The sequence below is a fragment of the Alosa alosa genome, chromosome 18, assembly GCF_017589495.1.
Source record: "Alosa alosa isolate M-15738 ecotype Scorff River chromosome 18, AALO_Geno_1.1, whole genome shotgun sequence".
NCBI classification, from domain to species: Eukaryota; Metazoa; Chordata; class Actinopteri; order Clupeiformes; family Clupeidae; genus Alosa; species Alosa alosa.
This window is the reverse complement of record NC_063206.1, coordinates 20,887,176-20,897,175: the sequence shown is the minus strand read 5'-3', so window position 1 is coordinate 20,897,175 and position 10,000 is coordinate 20,887,176. Positions and strand designations below refer to the sequence as shown.

General features: G+C 44.0%; 1 protein-coding gene across 1 annotated transcript in view; it reads left to right on the top strand.

Moving 5' to 3' along the window:
* LOC125311276 (regulating synaptic membrane exocytosis protein 1-like) overlaps positions 1 to 10,000 on the top strand; it is a 63,171-nt gene that overhangs the window by 36,705 nt on the left and 16,466 nt on the right. Inside the window, exons 3-5 of the mRNA XM_048269173.1 lie at positions 2,312 to 2,525; positions 6,044 to 6,055; positions 7,401 to 7,421. Of these exons, the coding sequence (XP_048125130.1) occupies positions 2,312 to 2,525; positions 6,044 to 6,055; positions 7,401 to 7,421 (247 nt within the window). The remainder of the gene's footprint in view (positions 1 to 2,311; positions 2,526 to 6,043; positions 6,056 to 7,400; positions 7,422 to 10,000) is intronic.

The following is a 10,000-nucleotide window of genomic DNA, read 5'->3' as shown; positions in this document are numbered from 1 at the left end:
AGAGAGAGAGACATTAGTTAGCATTGATCTCTCGCTTCTCAGGGCAGTGCTAAAATGTTGCGTACACGGGTACACAAATTTAAACACGCACACACACACGTATGTGGATGATGGTCTGCAACCTGCATCTGGGAGTTTTTGTTGTGTTAAGCCTGTGAAGGATGAGTGAGGAGGACTCAGCGAAGAGCCAGCTTGTGTGAGTACCACTGTGGCAGTTAGCTTTAGCCCACACACCAAGCCAGGTTCAGCAGCAGCAAACAGCCAGCACAATACAAGCTGTATTAAACATGTGTGGTGTAAGGAAGTGAAAGCTTTAACTATTTGACAGACTAAAAAAAGAGGATTTGACATTTGTGTTTGAGGCGATTGTACCTGGAAGACATCAGAATTAATGTACATAACATGTCATAACTATGAATGTGTTAGGGGACATACATTATATCGTTGATTTGGTTGCTTTTCATAGAGGATGTATGATTGACAGGATTGGTTCAGTTGATTCTCAAGTATGTGAGACATTTCATTTTAAAATGTCTACTGTATATGGACTACTTAAAAAGGTTTGTGGTACCTGATCCTTGAACTTGTGGCATTCTTTTGATTGTGTACACTCTGTGAGAGGATTCAGTGTTTTTTTGTCTTCTATTGAATTTGTTCATAAATTCACCAAAAGAATATAATTTATTTCCCAAAACTAAAACCATTTAAATTGTATTGTTTGATATCTCCATATTGGATGATGAGGTTATTTTTGGGTGATTAAAATAATCAGCGACTGGGGAATTCAGTGTGTGTTGGATCTCTATAAACTGATCATAATCATGTGCGTTTTGTGCAGATGGTTAAATCCTTTAAGACTTTATATTGGACAAACAAAAAACAGTTTACTACAGAGATTAAAACAACATTTGTATCATATTGATAAAACAGTTAAAGATACTTACCTGTACCAACATTTTAGACTACACAGGAGAAAGAGTTTGGCCATCATGGTTTTGGAGTAAGGATCATGGTGGTCTGACAAACAAAGATTTAAAATAGAAATGAATTGGATTAAAAAATTGAACACCATCTATCCAAATGGTCTTAATCAAATGTATTGATATTTACAACCTTTATTGATGTTATGGGTGGGAATTGTGGGGTGTGGAGGGATGGACCATTATATATTTATATATTTTACTGGATTTTATCCCAAGGGGGAGGGATACATGATTTGAAATCCCTTAAGGGAATATTTATAAGTTTTTAGAATTTTAAATTCCCATACGGGAGAGTTGGTACTATTCCTCCGCATCTAACTTTTTTGCCCATTTTGAACATCTTGTCTTGAGGGTTGGCTTGACCTTTGATTGAGATCATTTTTCTGTTTTGTATGTGAGACTTGTAGGGGACTAGACCTTGAAGATTAGATACCTGTAAAAATGAAAAACATTAAAAAGAAGAGAACTAAAAGTAGAAATAATTACCGCAGAGAAAGGGGGTGTCCTCCTCTTCTGTAGCTCCTTCCCTGGGGGGGTTGGATATTCCGGCCTTCGAAATCTGGGGTCTTGGGGAGCCTGAAAAAAGAGAAAAGAAAAAGAAGAAAAACAGAGAAAAACAAGAAAAACTAATAAAATACATAGTTTTACTTACCTTACTAACCTGGAAGAAATATAGTTAACCAAATGGGGAACTAGGTATTGTGTGCCCGTGCATTTTGATCCCCTTTGGGGGATCAAACTTTATATTCCCCTAACCTAACCCTGACCCCAACCCTAGCCCTGACCCTAACCCCAACCCTAACTCTTACCCTAACCCTAACCCTGACCCCAACCCTAACTCTGACCCCTGACCCCAACCCTAGCCCTGACCCTAGCCCCAACTTACCCTAACCCTAACCCTGACCCCAACCCTAACTCTGACCTCTGACCCCAACCCTAACCCTAACCCCAACCCTAACTCTGACCCTAACCCTAACCCCAGCCAGGCCCCAGCAACTGTATATTAGGGTTACGTAGCTATTTTGGTTCAGTCATGTCTCTCTGCTAATCTGACCTTTTGTTCTTCTGTTTTCCTCTCTCTTTTCTCGTCTTCTCCCTCTGCCTGCCTTTTTCAACTCTCTCTGCTCTTACTCAATTTTCCCTCCTCCCTTTCGACTTCTCTTGTCCTCTTCTCTCTCTCTTCCTCCCTCTCCTTCTTTCCAATCCCCCCTTTCCACCCATGCTCTATCCCCACTATTTCTGATTTCGGTCCATCCTCTTACCTCCCATTCAACTACATCCTCCCTTCTTCTCCTTCTCTCTCCTCTCTCTTTCTCTCTCTCTCTCAGTTTGCACCAGCAGTTTTCCAGCTATAAGGAGCAGGTGCGTCGGCAGGTGAGCGTTGAGACGCGGCAGCAGTCGGGTCAGGCGAAGGACGACGCGCCCACCTGTGGCATATGCCACAAGACCAAGTTCGCCGATGGCTGCGGCAATGTCTGCTCCTACTGCCAGACCAAGTTCTGTGCTCGCTGTGGGGGAAGGGTCTCTCTGCGTGCCAACAACGTGAGTGACCACTGTCAAAAAACACTCACCCGACAGGGAGGTCAACGACAACTTGTCTGTTATATTCCTCTGTAGGATTGCATGAGTAAGGAGGCAGGGGGCCCAAATTTAACCCTTAAAAGTGTACTGTCGGAATGTTGGACAATTAACATTCTAAAGAATATCTGGGCTCATTGAGTTCAATCAGAGCCATTTGGATAGAATGTTCCAAAACCCACACCTTTAAGGGTTAAACATCTATTAACAAATAAAGTTCTTGTGCATGAGCAATAGCTATTGTTTTACTGTTGTGTTGTTGTATGGGAGCATTGAGCTGACTCATTAGTGTTAAGGTCTTCCCTTTGCCAAGTTGTAAATAGATTTTGCCTGGTTATTAAATTAGCTTTAGTTAAGACTTAAGACCATGCACTTTGCCCATCATTCAAATTAGGACCAATCGTGTTTATGCTGTCCTTGCTTGGCTTGCACGAGTGAAGACCCAGAGAGTTAATGACTTGGTGGTCAGACTCTCTCAGTTCACCTTCTTTGTCATGTTCCATCTGGGTATCTCAGGTGATCAGACAGTTTTGCCATTGTCCCAGACATTGAAATAATGTACAGTACTGTATATGCCTTATATATGGAATAGACTTGTCTTTAGGGCCTACAGTACTTGTAAACAATTAAACTCTTATCTGCTTGTCTATAAACTTATAGAGTAAACATTAGCTATAGGAATTTGGTGTGGCTGTAGGTGGAATTGAATAACAAAATGATTGCACTTGAAGTATTCTGTTAGTTAACACAGTGAAAGGAACACATACTTCAGTTAAGTTCTGGTGGTGTTGGAAGAGGGATTGTAACAGGAAAGGCAGTCCTATTCTCGTTAATTCGCCACACCATTCAAGACATAACTTCAATGAATTGTCTATGGACACCCTGCTTTCATCATTGAGTGTCAAAGGCAAGTCTTTACACATACAGATTACAAAATGCAGTATATAATTCACCAACCCTTAAAGGAATGTATATATAACTACTATATCTCATCAAGTCACATGATATGTCCAGTCCTCCATTAAGGCCCATTCACACCAAGAACGATAACAATAACTACAAACAAATATCGTTCTCGTTATTATGAATGACGACGTTCACACATAAACTATAACGGTAACGACATGAAGAACAATATCGTTGGGGATCACTTTCAGAGAAAACGCTAAAAAACTAATAGCCAATCAGAACCCATCAAATTTTAACTGTCACATTCATTAACACAAGGAGAGACATTGTTTATCATTGTTCAGTGTGAACGCTTTTATTGTTATGGTTATCATTATCATTATCGTTCTTGGTGTGAATGACCCTCAAGTCTCTCCTGACGCAGATCTACACAGGAATTCTCCAACTAATGTCTGACTCTTAACTCCAATCTCTGTTCTTACACTCCACATCAATTGTGCATGTGCAAAATAATTGGCAGTGTAGGATGTTGGCCTTTTCAGAAGTTTCCCGAGTCATTATCACAAACACACACACAGCTGAACATCCAGTCGTGGTGATTATTGGTCCCACGAGCATCTCAGGCACATTTTTTGTAATCTAAATTTGTATTATAGTGATGGCTGGCAGTATGTGAGGAGATCTGCTTTTGATTTTATGATACAAGATGCTTTAAAGTGCCTTTAAACGTCAGTGCGTGTGTGTGTGTGTGTGTGTGTATGTGTGTATATGTTCTGAGGAAAGGGTGGGTGGAGAAGGAGGATTGAAGGGGTGTGAGGCCACTTAAACGGAAGGAGTGTGTGTGTGTGTGTGTGTGTGTGTGTGTGTGTGTGTGTGTGTGTGTGTGTGTGTGTGTGTGTGTGTGTGGTTGGGTGGTGGAGGATGGAGGCAGGCTCGACCAAAGAGCCTGGCGCGGATCAGGAAAAGGTTAATTGGGCATTAGACGGCGCATGCAGAGGCCCCCTCCGGCTGGTGGTGGGGGTCTTTCTCCGCGGGGCCGCCCCGTGATGCCCAGGCTGCCACCGCATCTCCATGGAGCCGGCCGGGCCCCACGTGGCGAGGGCCCCTAAAATTGGAGACCGACTCCCGCTGCGTGATATTTACTGTAGCTCCTGTGCACCACAGCACTGCCACATCCACCGGGCTAATTAACACAGGGCCTATAATGAGGAGAGAGGGAGGGGGGAGAGAGAGAGAGAAACCAAGAGCGAGAAAGAGAGATACAGGGAGAGAAAGGGAGAGCGAGAGAGAGAGAGGGAGAGATACAGGGTGAGAGAGAGAGAGAGAAGGAGGGAGAGAGAGGGAGGGAAGGCAGAAGAGTATGTGTATGTGTATGTGTATGTGTATGTGAATGTGTATGTGTATGTGTATGTGTATGTATGTGTATATTTCATGTTGACACTGAAGAGAACAGAACAGTCCCTTTACTGCTGAGTGCTGTTTTATGTCTGAACATCTTCAGATGATGCCTGTGCTTAATGTTGGCCTAATTGTGAGCCCCACACTGCTGAGTCAGGCTTTACCCCTTGTTTCCTGTAGGGGGCAGCAGACTTTACTTTCTGTTTCTACCAATGCTGTCATTGGGCCTCTGCCAAGTCATTTAGAAACAAAAACAAACATGGACTATCCATGCTGGAGAATAATGCATGAAGTATGTTGAAGCTGGTAATCTATGTATGGTTTGATATGCAGTTAGTTCTTTATCAGTAATGTTGCATCCTTTAGTGTAGTTGTGTGACATAGTGAAATGTGGAAAACAGTAGTAAAATGAAGAGGTTACTTTTAACCCTATTTTTTTCCAACTTCAACACTGGCCTTCAATGCCATAGACATTATTGTTAGCGATCAAATAAAAATCAAATGAGAATAATACATTAAAGGTGCCATGTGTAAGAATTGAGGTAAAAATATCCAAAAAATGAGCTACACCCATCAAAAGTTTGAGAAGAAATAAGGGCGATGATGTCATTAAAAAAATTATAGGTATAGTGGGTATACAAGGTATAGTGCTGCAGAGATATGAGATAAACCTGAATTAGCATGCTAAATTATTAGCCACAGCCCGACAGGTGTCATAATACCAGTTTCAGCCATGGGAGGCAGTCTGCGGGCAACATAACCGCCAGCCAAACTGCAATACACGTGTCTCGGTTGTTACTCTAGGGTAGACCAGCTCACTTTCTGGAGGTATACTGCCCCCATCTTTTATGGAATGTGGAGTATGAATTGATTTTTTGGCGGACATTACACATGACACCTTTAAAAGCTAGCAGGATCACTTGATAATTGGTTGGAGAGGAAGCTTTGAATGGGGAGTTCTCCCCCAGCTCTTGCGAGAGACATGGCAGTGCACTGGAAGCTTTTATGACTAACCATAAGGCCTCATGGCCACCCCTTCTCACTGCTGATGCGCCAGTGAGCGATTGCTCTCACATATTTAGCCACACACTTCTCCTTTTAATGCCTACCTTCACTCTCTCTCTCTCTCTCTATTTCTTGCATTTCTTGTCATGTTGGAATGCTGAAAACCGAAGGACGATAAAGTGGTAAGGACACTTTACATTCTCAGTCTCTGGCTCATTCAGTGCTCCTTGTTGATCTTGATGTTTGTGCCACAGCACACAGATGGCATTGGTTGCCTTGCGTGAGGGGGGGCGTAGGGATTGGGGTGTGGGCGGATGAGTTGCTGAATGTGATATGTGATTACCCCTGAAATTGTTTACATATGGTGCCCGGTGTGTGTGTGTGTGTGTGTGTGTGTGTGTGTGTGTGTGTGTGTGTGTGTGTGTACGCACACAAGGTCACCATATTCCATACACCTTTTTTCTGAAAGTGTTTGAATGAAAAGATTCAGCTCACGTGTCACATCCATTCTGTCATCCGTTTCTCACACACACACACACACACACACACACACACACACACACACACACACACGTCCCCTCAATGACATTCATTCTCAGTGTTTGTCTGATTCAGTCTTACTGTGCCCACTTTTTTCAACAAATGTCACTCTCTCATTCTTTTCCTCATTCATTCCCCTCATGGACATCAGACACATTTACGGACACAAACAGACAAAACACCCTTAAAAAGTCACTGAATCAGTTAATTTATTCCACAGTATTGGGCATACCATTCATGCCTCATTCAGTATTGCATAATACTGTACATGCCATTAACACGGACAATATAACACATTATCACCCGGAGAGAAGAAATACTCTTTTCTGATTGGCTGGCAGGGTGGCTTTTAATTCTGAATAACGGGACACCTATGAAGTAGATCTGGTAAAAAAAAGTTTAATCGCCGTTCCATATAAATGCTTATGAATGGTAACTATGACAACGATAGTAGGACGACAGTTGAGCCTGGAGACAGGCTTCGCAACAATGGAATCAACTGTAAACAAGCTAACTGCCCATGCTATCGCTGTTATAGGGCCAACGAAAGTTGTACAACAAGCTGAACTAGTGAGCTTCTTTTTAAACGGAACCGCGTGTTTCCTTTGCTTTACAGTGGCAACCAGGTGATAAGCGGGATAATGACCTTCAAGGTGTGTCCAGTTATACGGAATTAATGGACTCGGGCGGAGGCCCCTCGCCCACGTCCATTAATTTCGTATAACAGGACACCTCGAAGGCCGTTATCCTTTACGTATACAACACCCAGTGCATGCCATTCATTCACAGTACATCCCACATGGTACACACGCCACACCTAGCGTCTCTCACATCACGTTCCATCACGTCCGGCGTCTGATCCAGACCTCCAGATAGGTTATTCAGATATGTATGGACGAATCGGATGCGCCCCATCCGAGTTCTTGTCTCTAACCTGTCCTCCCCTACCTGTTTGTGTCCACCCCCCGACCCCTTCCCTCTCTGTAGAGTCTCATTCTGAAAGACAGGGTAAGCTGTGCACTGAATGTGGACCCCCCCTCCCCCTAACCCTGCATGTTGTCTGTTGTGTCTGCTTCAAACTCACACTTGACTTTGCATGAGTATGTTTCCCTGCCATTGTAGACACTGTAGAGGTTATTTTCAGTTTGCAACCACATCTGGCATATTGCTTTTAGTTGGTGGTGATCTTGCAATATTGTATTCTGTGCATTACTTCTTTGCTAGGTGATATGTAACTTTTGCATTACCACAAACACCCTAGATTAAATCCAACAAATAAGTCAGTATATTGTATACAATAGTGTTTAAAACTTTAAGTGTAAAACAGCGAACTTGTCCTTTAAGTGAACTGTCTTAACTGGCCTGTTAAGTGAATGGTGTGCCAGTTCTGTGGAAGGCAGAAGCAGGGCATGTTGGGAAGGAATGCCTTCACATTTTGCAAAGGTCAAAGCAGTTGCTCCCTTACCTGACACCTTCAACTCGGGTTAGTAGAATGATAAGTGTTTGCCATGCTGCAGGTGTGGTAATCATTGTGGAATCTATTGGAAATGCCCAGTCATAAGTAACGGATGCATCCAGTCATGGCCAGTCCTAGTGTTTCAATGTAAAAAGCAAGTAGAGGTACAAACTCCAATGTGTCAAAACACTGTAAGTAGAGTGGACTGGTAGAGTAATCTGAAAGCTTTTGACCTTTGACTTTCAATATGGAAAAAATGGACAGTCGTGGAAACGGAAATCGATATATTCATAGTTGAGATACCTCTATTGCTATGAGACAGGATACTGGGAGGAGATTGAGTTTGGCCATGTCAGAGGCTAACTGGACGTTTGGTCCTGCAGGTTTTTCTGCAGGGGCTGTGGACGTTTTTAGGAAGTCACATTGATTAAAGTGATTCAGGAGATTTGGCTGTGGTGTCCACCTCGTCTTGGCATGGGCATCCTTACTTGCATCTTCTCGTCCAGCATCTTTCCTGTTTTTTTTTTCTCTCTCTCTCTCTCTTTCTCTCAAGGCTGCAGCATTAGTTAATAAAAAACAGCACTGCTTTGGAACACGTCGGTCCACATGAAACACAGCGCACTCCAATGCCGAGCTCATTAGCTAAATGATGATCGGGCCTCCTGGCGGTAGCTGCATTCTCTTCTCCAGCCAACCATTACTCCCTCAGCATCTCTCTGTGTGTTTTGAAGTTGGCCGGCGTTTTCTCGGGGGGAGAGAGCCTGTCTTCTGTTTTCTCCCTCCAGCCCCCCCTTCCTCCCTCCCTCCCTTCCTGTCTCCCTCCTGTCTTTCTCTCTCTCTTTCTTTCTTTCTTTTCTTCCTCCTTTCGCTCAAGGATCCATTTTTGGTACTGGTCAGTCAGTTCTTCTCTGTCAGGCTGGGGGCTCTCAGGTTTGCTCTCTCCACCACTGAGCATTTTTCACGTCTGAATATTGATGGGCCGGTGAGAAGGGGATAGAGAGAGAGAGAGAGAGAGAGAGAGAGAGAGAGAGAACATGGCGCAAAGTGTCATTTCCTGCCTGAAAGCAACACCATGAGATGATTAGTATTGATTTGCACGGCTTTTGCATCACGTCTGTGGAAATGTTTCATTGACTAGGATCACGGACTCTACTGTCTGGTAGCACGTCTCTGAGTGGATGCATTGCAATGCCCCTGTTGCAAATAAGAAATATCTTGTGTGAGTTTTTCACCTGGAGTTATAGTGATGGCATTATTCTTTTTAGTCTTGCCAGTTAGGTGCATCAGGTGAGTTGGTGCCAGCCTGTGGAGGAACTGGGTACTGCAGGATTTGTGCTCAGAGGTTGATATGAATGGCTACTTCCTCAGGGCCTGTTTAGGTAGAACGATGCCAGTGAAGTGTTCACACACACACACACAGACACACACACACACACACACACACACACACACACAGACACACATGCACATGTGCATATATACACACACGCTCACCCTACTGAGAAACCAACCCAGGCACACGTGTGTCGTTTTTATAGGCGGCCTATCGATCTGCTTAATTCAGAGAAAATTCAATGTTTGGAAAAGGAGCTGGGACCAAACTTATCATGCTATTGATTGGGGCCCCGTGCCTTGTCAGGGAGGGAAATGTATGTCTCGGCAAGAAAAGAGGGAGAGTCGAGAGTTTTGTAACATCTGCAGGGACCCACAATAAATTATTTACGCCATCGACCAAAGGGGGTATTTAACAATTGAACTGGCCCACATATGAGGGGACCAGTGAATGGCCGACCAGGACGGAGTGTGCCTCTGGGTCCGAGTGTGTGTGTGTGTGTGTGTGGGGGTCAGGGCTGGGGCCGGGGCGTTCTCCAGGGGCTGATATACTGGCTCATTAGAACAAATGGACACTAATCTCCTTTGTGGCAGTCGCCCATCCTTATCCGGGATTTATAAGGCGCTGAGTTATAGAAGCGCGCTGCAGCCGCCGCCACCCCCCCATACATCAAGCTGTCAGAAGGTGGGTTTCACTGAGGGGTGGGAGTGGGGTGGAGAGGAAAGAGAGTGTGGAAGTGTGTGTGTGTGTGTGTGTGTGTGTGTGTGTGTGTGTGTGTGTGTGTGTGTGTGTGTGTGT